Here is a 22,227-nt window from a genome sequence, read left to right as displayed (position 1 = left end):
ACTAGACATGCAAACATAAATCTAATGCGTCCAAATTCATCCTGGCATGAAACCTACCTAAGAGATATGTTAACTTTAAGCTTCAGTCAGGATCTTAAAGTTTCAGTCAGGATTGATTTGGCAAACATGATTCACAGAGAAGTTCAAGCTGGCAGCCCGAGGTTGGTTTCGGCAGTTTTCAAGTCCCATTTAACCTCCAGTTGCTGTTATAAAAACAGGTAAAAGGGTGGCTCACTCAATCATACCAGTATAGTTAGATGACTAATATTTTGAATGGCTTTGGTCTGTTCCAAGTAGTGACAGTAAGAGAAACCTAGCCGTGCTTTTTCTCCCTCAGAAGTTATTTGTTTCATGTTCAGAAATCACATTGGTTCTTTTTGAGCATATTCAGCTTTTTCACCAAGTGAGGAATTACTTTGTGTTTCTACAACAGCAATAACAATTTGCACTTATATAGCTCCTTTAATGTAGTAAAATGTCTCAAAGTGCTTCACAGCAACATAAACAAAAATTACCAGTAAGCCAAAGAAGAAAACATTAGGACAGGTGATCAAAAACTTGGTCAAATAGGTTGTTAGAAGGGTCTTAAAGGAGAAGAGAGAGGTGGAGAGGTGGAGAGGTCTAGGGAGGGAATTCCAGAGCTTAAGGCCTAAACAGCTAAAGGTAAGGCTGCCAATGATGGGGTAAAGGAAGTGGAGATAAACAAGAGGCCAGAGTTGGAGGAATGCAACATTCTCAGAGGGTTGTAGGGCTGGAGAAGGTTACAGAGATAGGGAGGGGTGAGGCCATTGAGGGCTTTGAACATGAGGATGAGAATTTTAATATTGGGGTGTTTGGAGACCAAGAGCTAATGTAGGGCTCCCAGGGCCCGAGCGTTAATATACGACTGATAGGTGTGCACCAGCAATTGTTTGGTGCATTGGACGGCCTGCCAGGGCGTCTCCACACCTTGTCGGACAGTGTTGAGGCATCCACTGCGAACTTGTGCAGGGTCATCGTGCATGGCATCAGGGCAATGCAGTCAACCATGGAGCATGTGGTCAGCTCTGTGCATGCTGAGCAGGGCCCTTAGTGATATAGCCTGTGGTGACATCTCTGACTGCTTTGACTGAAGCTCAGACTGATGCCAGTAAGCTGCTGAGCTCCACAAACACCACATGCTTCCAGAGTTTGTGTGAAAGCATGGATAAGAACTTGATTAAATAGGCGCCCGCTGATTTCAGTCCTAAGAAGGGGCCTGACCCAAAATGGTGTCGGGAGCACTTCAACGTGGAATGGACAGGCGGGACTGCAACCAGATTTTCTGGACCCTTAACGCCCATAGACTCAACATTAAATGGCCAGACGCCCATCGAAAATCACCTCCTTTTGATCCAGCATCATCTTTTACAACAGATTGCAATTGGTTAATTTACAGCAAGGCTCAGTTGTGTACTAATGTTACTGGCCTCCACTCTGGGTTGTGGCTTTGTGTTTACCAAAGTCCTGGCATGAAAAGCAAAGATCTGTTTCAGGACACACAAATTTAATGGGCCTGATTAAATTCCACTGCAATAACATGAACAGATAGGCCGTGAAATTCAGCACCTTAGCGCTGACTGATAAGGTGGGTTTCAGAGGGGAAATGGCCATTTTGGGCAGGTCGGCAGCGCAGCCATTGCCTGCACTCGCTAGAGAAATGGTAATGAGGCAGATTGTGACATCAATGAGTGTGCAATGCCGATTTGACGCAAGACCTGCCATTTTTCAACGTCGCCGCTCCATTCAACGTCCTCTCCAAATTGCGAACAGCTGAACATGCATTCAGCTGCAGGAAGGAACTTCCACCAGCAATATTTAAATGGATCAGCAATATCTTGCACCTGACTTGCTTTTTGATTTGTACTGGCTCTGTGTAGGTTTGTGCAACTGTTTGGAGCGTTCTAGTTATTTAAAGTTGGTGAGGTGATAGGCAGTGGTGCTGCTAGTGGAGAAAACCTTGCTTCTGATTTAAATGGTTTTGCTCACACCACTTGCTCACAGTTATGGGGGCTCTACTTGCAGTCCCCCTCGCACTCGGGTATGACAGGGAGCTAGAGCAGAGGCAGCGAAGAAGAGGACAAGCTGCTCACAGAGGGAGGAGGAGGGACAGGAGGGCTTTCAGCAGAAGGCCTTATCCACCTAGGGTCTTCCAAGAGCACTTCTCCTACCTGCACTTAAGCCAGGAGCAGTGTATTAGAAGGCTCCGCTTCACCAAGGAGGTGGTCACATAGCTCTACCACCTCCTGGAACCGGACCTCAGAGCAGGGTGACGACAACGCTGCCAGTGGCCCTCAAGGTCACCATGGCTCTCAATTTTTTCACCACCGGATCCTTCCAGTCTGGAGCAGGAGACATAGATAACATCTCCCAGTTTGCCGTCCATTGCTGCATCCAGGAGGTCACAGAGGCGCTGTACTCCAGGAGAAGGGACTTCATTGCACGCATGTGGCTTTGCCAAGATATCGGGCTTCCCCATGGTGCAGGGCGCCATCGACTGCACACACGTGGCTTTGTGGGCACCGCATATCAATCCTGAGATGTACCGCAACCACAAAGGCTACCGCTCTCTTATTGTGCAGTTGGTGAGTGACCACGCCCAGCACATCATGGTGGTGAATGCCCAGTATCCTGGCAGCAGTCATTATGCCTTCACCCTGTGCCAGTCCGGTGTACCAGCAAACTTCCAGCCACCATGTCAAACCCGAGGGTGGCTGCTCAGAGACAAGGACTAGCCACTCTGCACCTGGCTGATTGTTCCACTCCGCAACCCCACCACTCGTGGCCAGCAGTCATAAAATGACAGCCAGGTTGCCATGAGGTACCTCATCGAGCAGACCATCGAGGTTCTAAAGCAATGATTCCGCTACCTTGACTGCTTGGGAGGAGACCTCCAGTCCACACCGGAGCGGGTGTCCCATTTCGTGGTGGTCTGCTGTATCTTCCATAATTTGGCCATCATGAGGGCACAGCTCTTGCCACAACGGGTTCTGTAACCAACTCAGGAGGAGGAGGAAGAGGAGGAAGGGAGAAGGCAGGCAGCAGATCCCTGTTCCGTACAGGCTGTTCATGATTACCTTATCAGGATCCAGTTCCCTTGAATGAAACCTGTTGCTCACCACTTCCCCACCTCACCATCCCTCTGTCACAGAACATCACAGCGTCCTCTTGGTCACAAAGCTGAAATGAGAGCCACCACAGAACAAACATTCCAAACATATAATTTATAAATTAATCAATGCCAAACTACAACAACAACGTCAACTAATCACCTGTAAGGCCCGCAAAATTATACAGATTCCCCCAAAGTAAGAAAAGAAGAGATATTGGACTGTTTGAAATAATATTGGGCCAAAGGTGATCTAAAATCAAAACCCCAGGAAGATTTGGCTAGTTTAAAAGGCATGGTCAGGCCTGTGGAAAAGCTACAATAAAAGGAATGGGTGGGACAGACAATTTGAGTATTGGAAAAGGGGCCAGACTGTCTGAGAATGTTCTGGGCCATCCCAGTCATTCTACATAAAGATAATAAGCCCACGGAAAAGACTGTTCCTGACAAAACTTATAGGGCCACCAAGAACATGAATAATACAATACATGCCAACAACCAACAAAAGAGAACCTGGCCCCAGCAGGAGAAAACAATCAAACAACAGTTTAAAACCATTCAGAAAGATTTCCAAAACACTTTGCACATTTTAAACTGATTTCAAAGCAATCCCGAAACCAGTTAAAAGCCAATTAAAAATAGATGGGACCATCCCCGAAACTCGATGAGAATTTAAACATATTAAAATTAACGAGCCCGCCAAAATTAACAAAGTACCAGAGGAGATTTGGTGCTCAGATAAGCCAGGCCTCAAAACAGTATAATTGAGGCCTGCCTGTTCAGTGAAACAGATCACGTTGCGTTCGAGAGACAGTACAGTTCACACAGTTGAGGACACAGCTCCAGAAGGTTCAAGTTCAGTACAGGAGAGAGAAAGTACGGTTCAGTAAAAAAGATATCATCGTCACTGTACTTCGTCGAAGGATCGGAGACTTGAGGAAAGAAGAACGAAATGGAAGGAAAAGGAAATCGCGGCAACTAAAGGCCTCAAGAAACCAACAACTAGCAATATTACCACCAACTAGGTAATATTGGGCCACCGCGGCCAACAAGACACCAACCACCAAGAAGTCGAAAATTCACAAACTTGTTTCCAGTCTACAAGCTAGTCTGACTTACCCCTGGGTAAGATTTGACACAAAAGACTGTAAAAACTATACCTAACCAAAGAAAATTGGGTACTTACCCGATAAATCCAACTACGCATCCAACCGCATCAGCGGACAGGCGAAGACTGAAAACCCAATGCAGGTGCAGTCTCCCACCACATCCGGGGTACAGCAGGCCCCAACCACCACAACTAAAGAGAACCCCGAAATCGCGAACCTCTACAATCTGTCAAGAAAGTCGTTTGGTGAGCATTTCCTGGTCCTCTGGAATTCAGCCTAGTTAGGATAATGGGATTGGGAGGGTAGGGTATTTTTGTCTATTGTAATTCTCCCTCGCATATTCCGAAGTGTTTCCCCCTTTTAGAGTATAAGATTTATTGTATTGTATATTTTCCTGTCTCAAAAATAAAAATCTCAATTCTTTTGACCAACTCAGGTGTCTGTTGCAATTTCATTACAACCCCCAAATAAGTCCAAAGTCTAGAACCAAGGGAGTGCAAGCGATTTGAACCATTCAGGGAGTCAGATGTGAAGCTGACCACACACCACCACCCCTTACACACCCTTGTGCATTCCCTTAGTGTCTGTTCCTTTGCCTACGCTAATGCCCCTACACAGTGCTACCCCAGTGGCTGCAGTATGGCTGGTGGAAAGCTGCTGACTTTCCATGGGGGAGACAGCAGATCGCCTTTAAGGATGACCTCAGGCAGCTCTGGGCCTGGAAGGCCCGGTTGTAGACTGCACCACCTCGGCATGGGCGGCAGCAGTCTGGGATGGCTGGCTGACAGGCAGCAGCAAGGGCGCTGCCAGGGTTGCAGGGGTGGGAGTAGGAATGCTGTCATCCTGAGAGAGGACAGCAGGTTCTTGCTCCACGGAGCCACTGCCCCAGGGCGGCACCTCCGCATTCCTAGCCATCTGTTGGAACACAGACTGCTGTGAGACCCTGCAAGTCCCTTTCCACACTCGTAAACCCAGCCACGACGGCATCAGTCTGAGCTTGTGTGGCAGCAAGCTGAGCCTGCATGAGAGGAATCTGAGCTTCCACTGCAGCACTGAGACGTTGGGTCGCTTCCGCTTGTGTTGCAATGGAAGCTGCAAGATCGCCCATCACACCCAGCATCATGGTTGGGTGCACAAATGTCCTAATGGAGTTGCCCATCATTTCCATCCTTGGAAATCGTGGGCTCCAAGCTCCACGCAAAGACCCGTTCAATGTTGGAGGTGGACTCCTCCATGCTCCTTGACACTGACAAGAGGCTCTCTGGCAGGCTTGCCAATGCACCAAACATTTCTGTCACGAAATATAGTTTTTGAAATAGTGTAGGTCTTTTCCATTACTTCTCATAGATTTCTCCTTGCCATCCAATGACTAAGAAGACAAGTAGGCAGCTAATAGCCAGATTCTACCTATGTCATTCTATAATTGATCACAAAGTGTGTAACAGTTCATTGGGTGACTATCTCAATGTCTCGGCTCAGCACTTTATGTGTCACCTCTACCTCCATACATATTGAATCTAAGCGTATGTGGAATCACATGATTATAGCAGTAAGATTATTAACATTTGGTTAAGGTTACCTTGGCAATGAAGGACTTCCCCAGCAGGATTTTTGTCTAGTTAATTTATTCAATATAGGCATCAAATAGCTAATCAGTTTACAGATTTTCAACAGACCTGTGGTCAAGATATTACAGATTTATGGATAGTGCAGTACAGGTAAAACTTTTGATTTTAATGTCTGGGAATGTTCAAACTATCCATGGAAATAACTTTTACAGGGAATTGTTCTGAAGCAACACAGCCATACAGTGGGTTTTCTCCGTGGGGTGCTTTCCTCACCTGCTGCTGATGTTAAAAGGGTGTTATACATCTATCTGCCAGATCGTATTACACTGAGGGTTAATGATTTTTGCTTAAATACCATCTCTCCAATATGTCTGACTAAAGAAGAAGTTAGTTTAAATTCAATGGCTTTGTAGTTACCCTAAATTCAGTATAACTTGTTGGTTTTTTCTCCTGGATATATGTCTCGACGTGACAAAATAAACTGTTAGATATTAAAACCGCAGGGCTAAAAAATACACTTGTACTTGTTTTGTTGCTACAGACGTCTGGAGCGAGCCCTCAGGCATTGGCCGGGCCACACTATATCTGATGTTCCTTAAATTGAAAGTTTGTTGGTGAATTCAGACGTCAGCCCCATTTCGCAAGTCAGTGTGGTTGTCAACCCCTACCTACCCCACCCATCCAGCAGACTTTTAACAAAAAAGTTGCGGTTTAGTCCTTATCAGCCGCTGAAACACACAAAAGGAGACATGTCATCAGACAGTTTTTAAGGGGACTTAACGGTTTATTTCTTGTTTTGACAGGAAACTTATTTTAAAAAAAAGGGTGCAGCTCAGTTGTAACATCTGTTCCTTGTCCTGTGCACTTCTGTTTGTGGTGTTGCTTTGCGTGCAAACGTGTGTCATCTATTAACCCTTTAATTCTATGGGATGTATCATAGAATCATAGAAATTTACAGCACGGAAGGAGGCCATTTCGGCCCATCATGGCCGTGCCGGCCGATAAAGAGCTATCCAGCCTAATCCCACTTTCCAGCTCTTGGTCTGTAGCCCTGTAGGATACGGCACTTCAAGCGCACATCCAAGCACTTTTTAAATGTAGTGAGGGTTTCTGACTCTACCACCCTTTCAGGCGGTGAGTTCCAGGCCCCCACCACCCTCTGGGTGAAGAAATTTCCCCTCAAATCTCCTCTAAACCTCCTACCAATTACATTAAATCTATGCCCCCTGGTTGTTGATCCCTCTGCTAAGGGAAATAGGTCCTTCTAGGTCCTCCACTCTATCTAGGCCCCTCATAATTTTATACACCTCAATAAGGTCTCCCCTCAGTCTCGTCTGTTCCAAAGAAAACAAACCCAACCTATCCAGTCTTTCCTCGTAGCTAAAATTCTCCAGTCCAGGCAACATCTTCGTAAATCTCCTCTGTCCCCTCTCGTGCAATCACATCTTTCCTGTAATGTGGTGACCAGAACACAGTACTCTAGCTGTGGCCTAACTAGTGTTTTATACAGTTCAAGCATAACCTCCCTGCTCTTATATTCTATGCCACAGCTAATAAAGGCAAGTATTCCGTATGCCTTCTTAACCACCTTATCTACCTGGCCTGGTACCTTCAAGGATCTGAGGACCTGCACGCCAAGGTCCCTTTGTTCCTCTACACTACTCAATATCCTACCATTTATTGCGTATTCATTGCCTTGTCAGCCCTCCCCAAATGCATTACCTCACACTTCTCCAGATTGAATTGAATTTGCCACTGTTCTGCGTATGTATAGGGTGTGTGTGTGTGTGTACATGCGTAGAGAGGGGTGTATATAGGTGTATACACTAAAGTACACACGCATATATTTGACATTGTCCCTTGAGTCCTTGAAACAAGTAACTTAATATCAGGGTTAGAATCAAATAGCTTGAAAGAAGCATATGTGAACTATGTCTGTATTGATACAAGTGTTATTTATATTTACAAAAGAGCACACATAGAAAAGTCAGTGGCCTATTTTGCTGCTAAGCATTATTGGGAAGTTCCAGAAGTCAGTATCATAGAATAGTACAGCACAGAAGGAGGCCAATCGGCCCATCGAGTCTGCACCGGCTCTTTCGAAGAGCAATCCAGTTAGTCCCACTCCCCCGCTCTTTCCCCATATCCCTGCAATTTTTCCTCCTTCAAGTATTTATTCAATTCCCTTTTGAAGGCTACTATTGAATCTGTATCCACCACCTTATAAGGCAGTGCATTCCAAATCCTAACTACTTGTGTGAAAAAGTTTCTCCTCCTGTCACCTCTGGTTTTTTTGCCAATCACCTTAAATCTGTGCCCTGTCGTTATCGACCCTTCAGCCATTGGAAACAGTTTCTTTTCATTTACTCTATCTAAACCCTTCATGATTTTAAACACCTCTATTAAATCTCTTCTTAGCCTACTCTGCTCCAAAGAGAACAACCCCAGCTTCTCCAGTCTATCCACGTTACTGTAATCCCTCATCCCTAGAACCATTCTAATAAATCTATTCTGTACCCTTTCCAAAGCCTTCACGTCCTTTCTAAAGTGTGGTGCCCAGAATTGGACACAATACTCCAGCTGGGGCTGAATTAGTGTTTTATATAGGTTTAGCATAACTTCCTGGCTTTTGTACTCAAAGGGGTAGATTTTCTGGCCGCCGTCGGGTGGCTTTCCAGGCGGCCGGGGGCCGAAAAATCGGTGAAAAAGCGGGTCGGGACCCCCCCCCGCCTGATTCCCCGCCCCGTCCGACTTTCGGACCGCCGTTTCTACGCGACCCGCCTCAGTCCCGGCCACCGCTGGCGGGACTGGTCGTCGGAGCAGTAATGAGCAATTATCTCCTTGTTGAGGTAGATTTTCCGGGGCCGATGCGACTTTGGGGCTTTCCCCACATCAAACACGCCTGCGGGGAACCCCGCTGATGAGAGCTGGTGTGAAAACAGTTGGCTTGCTTGCTGTCAGCTGCAGGTCAATGAGGGCTGAAGAGATTTAAAGAGGCAGCATTTGCAGGCTGCAGGACCTTGTTGATGAAGGCTTGGGGGAACTTTTTGAAGGCTTAGGAACAGCTGTAGAAAGTTGGAGCCTCACACACTGTTGCGTTTGCAAAGATAATCCAGAGACCGTAAGCAGAGTTCAGTTCATGTTGCTTTTTTAATGGCTGCTCCACACACACACTCCCAGGCAAAAGCAATCGAATACCTATACACAATACCATGATAACAGCACTATCAAACTCCATGTGCTCAGGCCAAGGCAATCGAGTACCTATCACCAATGTCAGACATAACACACACTTCTCCAGTGTGAGCTCCTGGGAAGCCCCTCTCACCACCTTAACTCAGCGCCCCCTCAACGGAGGCATCTGCCAGAAGCATGGGAGGCCTTTGGTACCTTCCCTTCCTGGCATTAGAGGATCTCCAACAGCAGAGGCGGCAGCAGCAGAACCAGGAACAGCAGGATGAGCACCAGGAGCACCAGGCTGCTGCTCACTCACCTGAAGCTGCACAGGCCAGAAGGGGCCAACGCTTGGGAGTGGCTTGAGAGCACCTTGCTGCACTTTAGGGGGCCAGTGGGACCCGTTTCTGCACTGGCAGTCCTACTCAGAAGGACTTCCATGAAGATCTGGTTTCTCTGTTCAACAGATGGCCAATGCTCCTCAAGAGATGTCATTCTCTTATGAGCACTCACCATGTTTTCCGTACCCTGACAAGTTATCTCCTGCATGGAGGTTGCCAACCTTTCCATGGTGATGCGTTCATGCGCCAATGATTCCACAAAGGCTCTGCTCATGGTCGCTATGGAATCCTCCATTCGCTCAACACTCACAGCAACCCTGGAGACAAAACCTGCCAGAGACTCCTGCATCTGTGCATGGAGATCCATCACCTCTTCTCTTGCGGATGGACCCAGAGGCAGAGGGTCGACATGCAGCGCAGCTGAGCTGAGCTGGCAGAGTCCTGCGCCCTCCGACGAGGACTCTCCACTGCTGTCCCTGTCTCCAGAATCCACTGAGGCTCACTTGTGAGCTGTGAAACACCAGGTGACAACACTACTCTATGTCCCGAAGGTCCCCCCGAGGTGTGAGTGTCTGCGCTGGTGCTGGGTGCTCTTACTTCTGCTGACGCTGCGCCCTCAGAGGTTGGAGCTTCCTCTGAGGAGTCTGGTTGCACAGCCTCTTCCTCCTCCACAGTGAGGATGGGGGCGCTGGATGGTACTGTAGGGGAGTAAAGGAAGGAGTTAGAGAAGTTTCTTCTGGTGACTCCCAGCGAGTTGGCATCTTCTGACACCTGCATCCATGCAGCATTGGTCTCAGTGGGAGGCCTCTTCCTCCCTGACCTAGGGAAGAGGACCTCCCTGTGGGCCCTTACCCCATCCAATAATGCCTACAGTGAAGCCTCGTCGAATTTGGAGGCAGCTCGGGGTCTGGCACTGGCCACAGCTGCTGCAGGCTCCTCTGCCATCCTGTACAGTTCGTTTGGAAGCCTTCAGAGGATGCAGTGCTTGCTATGGACCTTGAAAGCACCACGTGGGGATTTCTGACTCAAATTGGACAATTAGCAAGGCTTCCCACATGCTGGGAATTAATTGGCCACTTGAGGGAAAATTGCGTGGAGCTGGCTGACACTTTTTTATGTGTGTCAGAAACCCCACATTCGGGGAAACCCGACCATTTTCCACACAAGCCGAAAATCGGGGCCAATGCCTCTATTTATAAAGCCCAGGATCCCATATGCTCTATTAACTGCTCTGTCCTGGCACCTTCAAAGATTTGTGCACAAGCACCCCCAGGTCTCTCTGTTCTTGCAGCCCTTTAAAATTGTACCATTTAGTGTGTATGGTCTCTCCTCATTCTTCCTACCAAAATATATCACCTTACACTTTTATGCATTGAATTTCATCTGCCATGTGTCTGTCCATTCCACCAGTCTGCCTATGTCTTCTTGAAGTTTATTACTATCTTCTTTGCTTTTTAATACACTTCCAAGTTATGTGTCATCTGCAAATTTCGAAACTGTGCCCTGTATACCCAAATCAATTGCAGCAAAATCATTGGTAAGCTGAATAACCACAATGGGTATTTGATGTGTATTAATTTTCTTTTAACCTAACCTGCTCATCAGGAAACTGACGGGATCGGCGGGGGGGGTGGGGAACAACACTAGTTTTACTCCCTGCCTGATTTTACTCTCCATTGAAGTCAATGGGTGGGTGTAAAACTGGCGTTCCATCCACTCCCGTGAGTTTCCTGCCTGGTGAGTTAGGTTACAATTGCCCCAATTATCTTCTATTGAAGGGTATGTGCTCTCCACCTCCCATTTCTCCCCTCACAAGTCTTCCTTTGACCATATGTACCTGTGCCTGTGAGAGTGGCTGCCTGCTGTCAGGCCATTCACAATGCTGCTCTTGGCAGATAGCTACAATGGTTTGAAAATTCCTGGGGCATCACCCCACCGGCACAAGTGTAGCAGAGCAGAACCCCCACTCTGCCTCACCTAAGACTGGGGACCCCATCCTAAAACCCATAGACGAAGTTAATTGCATAGCTGGGGTGGGTCGGCAGTACGTGCAAGGACACATCAGTGGCGGCTGCCCTGACCTAAGCCGATCGGTCCTTCTAAGGCACAGGGAGTCCTTCCAAGAACAAAATTGCTGAAATTTTTTTTTTAAGAAGCATTTGATTTTAACTTTTGGATGGCCAACCAGTGGAGCGCGTCAGCAGCCCGCCCGCTCCGGGAGCGAAGGGGCCAGAGTAATTTTGAGGCTAGGCCTCATTTAGATGGAACCGGCAAGCTGCCGCCATGAATCAGCATCCCAATGCAGCTCGGCAAATTCAGGCCAGCCTAATATCAGGTGGCCCAGACGCTGTGGAACGGCAGCAAAGTAAATCTGAATGCGGGGTGGGTAGGGATCAGGGAGGGGGGAACCCAGGGTGACGGTGTCCCAGATTATTTTTTGTGGGGCCTGGAAAAGCACTCTTATTCCTCCTGGCTCCACAAAACGAATTTACAACTTACCTTTACAAGGTCTCTTCGACTCTATCACCAGTGAAACTGAATGTATGTCATAGGACCCCAATTTGCATATTAAAAGGCGCCTACCACCTGAAACAGGCAGGCGTTTGGCCGCCCAATGGTTAGCCTCTGTAAAAATGGCAGGGGGCCAGTCATCAGTATTAACGACCCCATTTTAAGGTTGTTACCACTTCATTTTGGCCAGTCTGACTAGAGAAAGTAATCGATCCCAGGGGGGATTGGTTGACTTACTCCAGTAAAGGCTTGAGGCTTTCAGAAGGCCTCAGTGAGACTCACACAATGGACAGAATTTTGTTTACCTGGGCGGATCGGGCGCAGGTGGTCAGCGTGACGGGTCACGACCCCGTTCCCCATTTCATGCCGCTCCTCAGTGACTTTCCCTTAATAAGGCCTATTAAGGCAGGCCTGCACGTTTCCCAGCCCTGTTATATGGTGTGGATCTGATTAAAGGAGCCTTGGCCACATTGCATTTGAAGGTTCACCTAGGAGCGTGCAGGCACTGTATTGGAGCGTTTGAGTGTTGCTAAGCCTTGGAAATATGACTGCACAGAGGTAGAGGGCTGCACCCAGGTTCTCAAGAGACTCCCTCCATATGTTTGTGGAGGGAGTGAGAGCACGCAGGGAGGTCCTCTTCCCTTCTGATGGGCACAAGAGACCTCTCCAGGAGACAAAACAAGCCTGACTCCAAATTGCAGGGGAGGTGAACAGCAGGGATATTGTCAGGAGGACCTGGGTGCAGTTCTGGAAATGCTTCAATTATCTCATTAGATCAGGAAAAGTGAGTGCTAAGCCATACACAACTTCATCCTGCTGTGTCTCTCATCACATCCCCATCACTCTGCCTTCCCAAGCCTCATCCTGCACATCATTACTCACACCAACATACCTTGCATATCAACCCATCCCGCTCTCACTCTCTACATTATCACATCCTCATCTGACTAGCCACCCCTCACACTCCCCCTCATCCTAATGCAATCATACCAACATACCAAGGCCACTTGGCTTTGGCACCCCACTCCGTCATAGTCTCCCTCTACAGATGTAACCCATCCATTCCTTACACTCATTCCATCACTCTCACTCAAACTTCTCTTCTTTCCCTCCTTGCAGGAAAAGAAAGCCCACAATAAGAAAGAGAGGGAGAGTACCAAAGGTGGCCCTCCATCATTGGCGACTTTAACTGCAGCAGAGGAGGTCACCCTGGAGGTCTCAGGAGTTGCGGAGCAGCTGGCGGTGGGAGATTAAGAGAGGGGACCTCTCACCAACTTCGTAACAGAATTACATCTCATGCAGCCACATGGCATACAGCAGTCACTCATAGAATCATAGACTCCGTCTGTGCTGTATGCATTCTATGATTCTATACTTAATTGGAGGAAGGCCAATTTCAGTGGGTTGAGAATGGATCTGGCCCGGGTAAAGTTGGTTCTCAACCCTTCTGCCAATGGGAACAGTTTCTCTCTAGTTACTCTGTCTAGATCCGTCATGATTTTGAATACCTCTAGCAAATCTCCTCTCAACCTTCTATGAAGCAGCATGCTATAGACAGGGCTAAGCGATCCCACAATCAACAGATCAGATCAAAGCTCTGCAGTCCTGCCACGTCCAGTTGTGAATGGTGGTGGACCATTAAAGAACTAACTGGAGGAGGAGGCTCCAAGAATATCCCCATCCTCAATGTTGGTGGAGCCCAGCACGTGAGTGCAAAAGTCAAGGCTGAAGCGTTTGCTACCAACTTCAGCCAGAAGTGCTGAGTGGATGATCCATATCGGCCTTCTCCTGAGGTCCCACCATCACAGAACCCAGTCTTCAGCCAATTAGATTCACTCCACGTAATATCAAGAAACGGCTGACCACACTGGATACAGCAAAGGATATGGGCCCCAACAACATCCCGGCTATCGGGTTGAAGACTTGTGCTCCAGAACTAGCCGTGCCTCTAGCCAAGCTGTTCCAGTACAGCTACAACACTGGCATCTATCCGACAATGTGGAAAACTGCCCAGGTCTGTCCTGTCCACAAAAAGCAGGACAAATCCAACCCAGCCAATTACCGCCCCATCAGTCTACTCTCAATCTTCAGCAAAGTGATGGAAGGTATCATCAACAGTGCTATCAAGCGGCACTTACTCACCAATAACCTGCTCACTGATGCCCAGTTTGGGTTCCGCCAAGGCCACTCGGCTCCCGACCTCATTACAGCCTTGGTCCAAACATGGACAAAGGAGCTGAATTCCAGAGGTGAGGTGAGAGTGACTGCCCTTGACATCAAAGCAGCATTTGACCATGTGGCATCAAGGAGCCCTAGTAAAACTGAAGTCAATGGGAATCAGGGGGAAAATGCTCCACTGACTGGAATCATACCTGGCACAAAGGAAGATGGTTGTGGTGGTTGAAGGTCAATCATCACAGTCCCAGGACTTCGCTGCAGGAGTTCCTCAGGGCAGTGTCCTAGGCCCAACCACCTTCAGCTGCTTTATCAATGACCTTCCCTCCGACATAAGGTCAGAAATGGGGATGTTCGCTGATGACTGCACTGTGTTCAGCACCATTCGCAACTCCACAGATAATGAAGCAGTCCATGCCCGCATGCAACAAGACCTGGACGACGTTCAGGCTTGGGCTGATAAGTGGCAGGTAACATTCGCACCACAGAAGTGTCAGGCAATGACGATCTCCAACAAGCGATAGTCTAACCACCTCCCCTTGACATTCAATGGCATTACCATCGCCGAATCCCCCACTATCAACATCCTGGGGGTCACCGTTAACCAGAAACTTAACTGGACCAGCCACATAAATACTGTGGCAACAAGAGCAGGTCAGGGGCTAGGTATTATGCAGCGAGTGTCTCACCTCCTGACTCCCCAAAACCTTTCCACCATCTACAAGGCACAAATAAGGAGTGTGATGGAATACTCTCCACTTGCTTGGATGAGTGCAGCTCCAACAACACTCAAGAAGCTCGACACCATCCAGGACAAAACAGCCCGCTTGATTGGCACCCCATCCACCACCTTAAACATTCACTCCCTCCACCACCGGCGTACAATGGCTGCAGTGTGTGCCATCTACAAGATGCACTGCAGCAACTTGCCAAGGCTTCTTCAGCAGCACCTCCCAAACCCGCGATCTCTTCCACCTAGAAGGACAAGGGCAGGAGGCGCATGGGAATACCACCACCTGCAAGTTCCCCTCCAAGTCACACACCATCCTGACTTAGAAGTATATCGCTGATCCTTCATCGTCGCTGGGTCAAAATCCTGGAACTCACTCCCTAACAGCACTGTAAGAGTACCATCACCACACGGACTGCAGCGGTTCAAGAAGGCAGCTCACCACTACCTTCTCAAGGGCAACTATGGATGGGCAGTAAATGCTGGCATTGCCAGCAACGCCCACATCCCATAAATGAATTTTTGAAAAAGCTGTTGTTGTTGTATAATATTGACAGAGGCCTGTCCTTTGAGTTAGATAATGATGTGTGGTATGTGGGAATGTAAAGATAGGAAAAGTAAATTTAGATTATCTTCTGACAGAGTCCAACAAGAAAGATTTTAAAAGGTGTCATGGTATTTTGCCTTCCTATATACTGTAAATTATTAGCAGCCCTTGAAAAGTTTGCGATAAATTAAAATAATTGTGAAAACACTGCCCTTAAAATTTCAACCCAAACTTTTGCCTGATTACAATCATCACTTTAGATCGTTACAACACACGTACTTACTCCAGAGCCAGACAACTTCACTATCTGTCTCAGACTGTTTTCACCCAAGGAATATCACACCCTACAGGCAAGACAGAGCAATGACAAGATCTTTCAATTGATCACTTTCAATGATGTATAGATTCACTGCAGTTGCCATTTTAGTGTCAAAACATCTGCTTGACCTCTAGAAAGGAGATCAACCACAAAAAAGAGAAGGTTGTCAAAGAGGCCAGTGATATTACTGGAGATGTAATCATATTACAAAGAGAATTCTCAAAGTAACAACTATTGGAAAATTGATATACATAATTTACTGGCAACAAACAATAAGGATCACTGACAGCAGCTTTGGAAGAACAGAGTAAGGATTATAGTACTTCATAGGGCTAGTAGGTTTATAACATTCAGCCAAGTTCAAAGTTCATAGAATTATTAATACATTGTCATAAATTATGCTTTAAAAAAGAGAGGAAGGCAATAAAAGTAAAATCAATTAAAATTTACACTGAAAGATTTAAAGGAGATAATTTTTGAATAAGTACTTTCAACGATAAATATCATTCCGTAGAAACTGAAAAAAATATAGCCAAAGAAATTGAAAGCAGCTATCAGTGATTTTAAAGAAGTATATATACTTCATGGGATTCCAAGAATACTCCAATGTTGTTTGCAGGGCTTTATAGAGGAGCATTGTAAATAATATTCTTAAAACATTTTTTAGTCTAAAACAAGTGACTGCTCAGTAATGGCTCCAGAAAGAGAACAGATGCACCGTTGCTGATGATTCTGAATGGGTGCATTGTTAAGGATCCCCATGTGACACATAGTAGTAACATGGTGACCTTTCAAGGCAGGAATAGACCAAAGTTCCATCTAGCCCATCAGCTACTTCCCAAAAGAATACCTTGAAGCATTTCTAAATCTAATAACCCTGAATTCAGTGCATACAATCCTGTCAATGAGTTTATTTTCTAAAATAAAGCCAGGGCACTGCTATATATGGTTGCAATATTTATCCACAAAGTAATGTTCTACTTAATAGCTTAAAAGAAAAAGTCTGAAAAGAGAAATAAAAACATAATGGCCCAGATATTCCTGTCAAAATAACGATGAGGTAAATGGCGGTCATCGTTATTTATGCGCAAATGGTACAGCAACATCAGGCGAGGGGCAGAGGCGCAGTTAAACTCAAATATCCAATAGTTGCTGTCCGAGTTGCACCGCTCAGCCGTTAGCTCCGTGAAAACAGCATCTCGCTGATAAACCTTACGATTGTAAAGGCATTGACTGGCATGAAGTTGCTCTACTTTCGCGAGAGATACGAACTAAACTCACCAAAGAAAGTTAAGTCTTGTCCATTCCAGTCTCGGTACCATTTTAATGATGTGTTAACTGTTAATTACTGCCAGTCAACCTCTCTGGCACTGAAAATTAACTATTACATGTGTGTAATCTCATTTGTTCAGATTTTAATTGTTGTTGGAGATTTTTAAATTTTTAAATTTAAAATTAAAACATTTTATTTTTACTTTTACTTTTTCTTTGTCATTTTTCTCTCTCTTAATTCAATCTTTCTTTCCCTTTCTTTATTCCTCTTTCTGTACCTGATTTGACATTGAATTCACCCACTCTGATTTACACTCCTTTCTCAGTCCTTGCGCCGTTTATTTCACAATCCTTCAATCTGATTGGTTAAAGAGATATACAGTTGCTTTCCCTTTTAAGTGAGGTCCATGATGCCATTTCCCTTGCTGCAACGTTAGCAGCTCGCACTTTCAGCAACTTGCTACACCAAAAAAAGTAAAAATCTAAATGTGCAAAGGGCAAGTCTAACAAATGGCAGACGCCGTTAGATGCCCTGCTACAACAAGATTTGGCCCAATGATTTGGATTTGTTCTTGGGATGTGGGTGATGCTGGCAAGGCCAGATTTATTGCCCATCCTTAGTTGCCCTGAGAAGGTGGCGGTGGGCCTTCTCCTTGTATAGCTGCAAGCCTTGTGCTGATGTGTTTCTAGGATTTTAAACCAGCAATGATGAAGGAATGATAGGGGATGAAGGCAAAAGGTAAAGAAAACAAATTTAACAAATAGAAAAATGAAATATAAAATTACCCCCCCAAAAAACGCAGAAACAAAATGTAAGAGGGAATGAATGAGGGAATGAATGGTACGAGCAGAAGGCAAAAATGGGAGAATGGATTTTCCCCAATTGTCCCCCCTTCTCTCCTGAAGTCACAGACTCCTGCCGGACTGCAGCTTCAGACACAAGCAGTGTTCGGGTGCCTCGATCAAGGCCGTTATTCATGCATTGTGTCAGCAGGCTGTTCAATCCTGCCGGCCAGGTACACAACCGACAGCGATACTTTTTTTTTTCAGAAGCAGATTTTCATTAAATACGGACCTATACTGGGCATTCCACGTTACCCCATCGTGTCAGTTGTTTGCATAATATCGGAAATTATGAAATAAAATTGGCTTTCAGCGCCGCTGTAGCAGTTCTGTCGCGGTTGCATGTGCGCCTTGTGACTGGGGTTTGTTGTTGGATGAATTTCCCCCAGTTTGACAGTTGTTGGTTTGCTTCAGTTTGTGGGCGGGGCTCTGGCTGTGTGCATGCGCGGGTGCAAGTGGGGAATTTGCCTCAAGTTTAAAAACTTCACCAAAGGATCTTCACAGAGTCAGAAGTCAGCGAGAGCTCAACTTCCACCATAGCAAGAGCCAAGCGTTATTGTGAACCGTGCAGTATGTCCAAGGCTACCGAGTTGTACGAAGTGGTAAGATAAACTTTAATTACTATAATTAAAATACTCTTTGTTCAATTTCTATTATATCTGTAAATTGTGCACCAAAATGTTTTTTCAATTTAAAAAAAAGTTATCATTGTGGCTTTTTATTTAGAAAATATCCTTTTTTATGTTTTTTTATTGCATTTCTATGCGATGTGCCTACTGTGCAGAGTAAGCATTTATCTATAGATGACATAAAACTGTTATATGCAAAGTAAGGATAATCGGAATATATTCTAGGATCTAAAACCAATATATTCTAGGATCATTGAAAATACCTGGGAGAAGTCAACAAGAGTTTTGAGTTTTTTTATGTTTACTATTCTAGATTAGCCTCTCCACAATGTGCGTTTTTGTTATGTTCAATGAAACCGGTTGCTTGCGTGTGCGTGTTTTGAAACTGCATTTTGCAATATTGGTCCGATCCATTCGCCTCGCTTATCTAGTTCCGTATTTTTTAATCTTGCGCGCGTTTTATGATTTGCCTTTTGAAACCAGCGTGGTAAGATTCATTCGGTTTGGACCCACGAAGGTAGAGAGTTTAAAGTGACAGCGTTCAACTGCAATTTTGCCATTTTATGTTAACAGGCAGTTACTTCAAAGCCGGGGTTTGTTTCATTGTTACCAACCAATAGGTCGTTTCGCATTCACATATTCCGTGTATAGGGAAACACCCCACGGGTAATGATCTTGCAGGTACATTTCGTGCACAAGATGTGCAATTGGTACATTTCACTATTTATTTTAAGACCTTTCACTTAGGCACCAAAAAGCCAAATATGTAGAACCGTTAGTCCAATAATATAACAAAAAATCCCCGCGGAATGTCCTTAAACTTTGCTTATTACTCACGTTGGGTAAACACCAACTGAAACTTCAAACCGCGTGGGTTGAATCGCAGTGGGTCGACCTTAGCGTGAATGGGTTTAAAATAAGCAGTTGAGGGCGGGTGTTAAGTAGCAACGAAAGAAATAACTGCCTGTTAACATGCCATTGCGTTGATCATTCATATTTTACCGAGTGACTGCAACCCCATGAGGTCGATACATCAGACACTGCACTGAGATGCGCACAGCGAAGCAAGTGAGAATCAGTCTAGCTGTGTAATAGTAAATATATACAGTGATTTCGCTTCCAAAATCCCCCGCCATCCCATAAAAAACAGAGACGTTATGCATTGATCAGTTCGGGACGATACTGCATCTCTGAAAACGGCAGTGTAAGCCCAGCGTGAGTAACTCGGTGCCTTTGAGCGGAGTTTTATATCGCACAGGGCTCAGCTCCTGCCTCTCTCGTGTCGCACGCTTATTGCCCAGAGTTTAGCTGGAAAGTGGCAAACCAAGTGTGACTCGCCGCGGCTTTAAATGTGTTTAACCCACAACCTGCAACAGCAAAACAAACTGCCTGAGTTACCCCCAAATCAGGTTTGGCAATAAACCTCAGTGTCAGCTGTGGCGCAGTGTGGTAGAACCCGCGCCTTCTGAGTCAGAAGGTTGTGGGTTCATAATCCCACTGTACAGACTTCAATTCTAGGCGGAGTGCTGAACCGTCTGATGGTGCTGCTGGGTGAGGCATTAAACCGAGGCCCATCTACTCTCTCAGGTGGATGTAAAAGATCCCATGGCACTATTTTGAGGAGCCAGTGGAGTTCTCCCCGTCCGGGCCAATATTTATCCCTCAATCAACATCACGAAAACAGATGATCTGGTCATTATCGCAGTGCTGTTTGTGGGAGCTTGCTGTGCACACATTGGCTGCTGTGTTCCCCACATTACAACAGTGACGCCACTTCAAAAAGTACTGCATTGGCTGTAAAGCACTTTGGGACGTCTGGTGGTCATGAAAGGTGCTCTAAGTATTTTACTTCTTGTCCATGTCAGAAATTCTAACCCAAACAACGGAGGATCTGCTTCCTATTGGGTCGGTTAGAGTGTGGCTGTTGCCATCCGCGTCCTGGAAACCTGGTCTGTTTGGAAAGGGAATGGTGCAGCTTTAAATTAAATAAATCAAACTAACAGCTTTGGTACTTTTTTTTTAATCAAATTTTTTTTTTTATTGTTATACTTCCAGATGCCTTACGACGCTAGTTACCACAATGACACCGACGATTATAACTACACGTATGAAGAGGGCATTGTGTGCGACGGAGAAAACTCCTTCTTCAAAAGCATCTTCTTCCCATGTGTCTACTCGCTGGTGTTCGTGCTGGGAATCGCCGGGAATGGCCTGATGGTGATCATCATGGGTTACCACCGGAGATACCGCACCATGACTGACAAATACAGGCTGCACTTGTCCGTGGCTGACCTGCTCTTCGTCTTTACCCTCCCGTTCTGGTCCGTCGATGCTAGCCACGGTTGGTATTTTGGAGAGGTGTTCTGCAAGATCGTGCACATCATCTACACCGTCAACCTCTACAGCAGCGTTTTAATCCTGGCTTTCATAAGCTTGGATCGCTACTATGCGGTCGTGCATGCAACCAACAGCATTGGCCCGCGGACGATTTTGGCGAACCGGTTGGTTTATGTGGGCGTGTGGTTGCCAGCAATTCTGCTGACAGTGCCCGACATGGTCTTTGCTAAAACCAGAAACCTCGTCGACAGGGTGGTGTGCGAACGCATTTACCCGCAAGAAACTTACCAGTCCTGGGTGATCGCTTTCCGAATCCAAGGGATCGCGGTGGGATTCGTCCTGCCGGGGCTGGTCATCCTGACCTGCTACTGCATCATCATCTCCAAACTCTCCCATTCCACCGGCTTTCAGAAGCGCAAAGCCTTGAAAATAACCATCATCCTGATCGTCACTTTCTTCTTCTGCTGGCTGCCCTATTACATCGTGATCTCCATCGACACCGTGATGCTGATGAAGGGGAGCGAGTATTCTTGCGGCATGGAGAACATTGTCTTCACTGCCATGGCGATCACTGAAGCTGTCGCCTTCTTTCACTGCTGCCTCAATCCCATTTTGTACGCCTTTGTCGGGGTCAACTTCAAAAGTTACACCCGAAGAGTCTTCAGTCACTCCGAAACCAGGTGTTCTTCTCTTAAAAAGCTGAAAAGCAAAGACAGACGAGGAATCCACCCGTCAGTTTCGACCGAGTCCGAGTCGTCCAGTCTTCAGTCCAGTTGCTAACTTCTTTTCCCAGAACCATTCGTTCTTTGTGTGATGTCAAAGAGCGCTGCATTAATCCGAGGTGTTATCAATGTTTTCACTATTGGTGTTCAAGCTTTTCTTTGTATTGTTTTAATGTTGCGGTTGCTATTTATATAATAGGTTATTTATGTCTCCAAATCTTTTTAACCTTATACTTTTATACTTTTCTGTTTCATTCAGTTATCCTTCTGTAAATGGTTTTAAAACTCGCGGTAAAGAAAAAACAGCGGCAGGGAAACAAGTTTTTGGAGTGCATATGTCTAATTTTCACTGATGTAAATAAGGTGTGTCACTGAATAATATAATAAATTTTTACTTCGTATTAATCCCCACTTTATCCTGTAAATTGATCACCGAAATTATGTTGTGACAGGGACAAACGAGTTGTTTATAATCAACAATCCATATCACTGATTTGGGACCTTGGTAAAGATTCAATATGACTGCACTTGTATTTCTACAGATTAATATGTAAATAAATGCACTGTTTCTCATATGAAATTTTATGGTGTATTTCTTTCGACAACTTCATGACTGACAACTTGGAGTTGCTACCACATAACACGAACATTTCACAATATCCACATTTAGTTTTATTGCAATGGGACCCTGCTGGAATACTGACAGGAGATGCAGCCTTTCATTGGCAGCTGTCAGAAGTTCTACTCCCATTAATGCTCATGAATTAGGGGACAATCCTCTAATGCAGAGAAGTCTCAATGGCCCAGTCCAGAAGCTCTGAGA

At 45.9% G+C, this 22,227-nt stretch overlaps 1 protein-coding gene across 2 annotated transcripts; it reads left to right on the top strand.

Annotated features, from left to right (window-relative positions):
- Window positions 1-18,192: 18,192 nt before the first annotated feature.
- Window positions 18,193-21,984, top strand: LOC147120544 (C-X-C chemokine receptor type 4-like). 2 transcript variants are annotated; one of them, XM_085986640.1, is made up of 2 exons: window positions 18,193-18,318; window positions 20,401-21,984. In XM_085986640.1, the coding sequence occupies exons 1-2, from the start codon at window positions 18,289-18,291 to the stop codon at window positions 21,460-21,462; spliced, it is 1,092 nt and encodes a 363-aa protein (XP_085842766.1). In that variant the 5' UTR covers window positions 18,193-18,288; the 3' UTR covers window positions 21,463-21,984. The 2 variants fall into 2 exon arrangements, with proteins under 2 accessions (XP_085842766.1, XP_085842767.1); XM_085986641.1 differs by lacking the exon at window positions 18,193-18,318 and adding an exon at window positions 18,489-20,176.
- Window positions 21,985-22,227: the final 243 nt, after the last annotated feature.

The sequence above is a fragment of the Somniosus microcephalus genome, chromosome 4 (genome assembly GCF_052327205.1).
Source record: "Somniosus microcephalus isolate GS21.2 chromosome 4, FLI_Smic_1.0, whole genome shotgun sequence".
NCBI lineage: Eukaryota > Metazoa > Chordata > Chondrichthyes > Squaliformes > Somniosidae > Somniosus > Somniosus microcephalus.
Note: the sequence above shows the minus strand (reverse complement) of the source record. Positions and strands in the feature narration are given on the sequence as shown.

What these genes read in the sequence shown, in the direction of transcription:
- LOC147120544 (XM_085986640.1), top strand. Translation starts at nt 18,289, where the DNA reads ATGTCCAAGGCTACCGAGTTGTACGAAGTG. An exon ending in CTACCGAGTTGTACGAAGTG is followed by an intron (nt 18,319 to 20,400) that starts GTAAGATAAACT and finishes TTATACTTCCAG; the next exon opens with ATGCCTTACGACGCTAGTTA.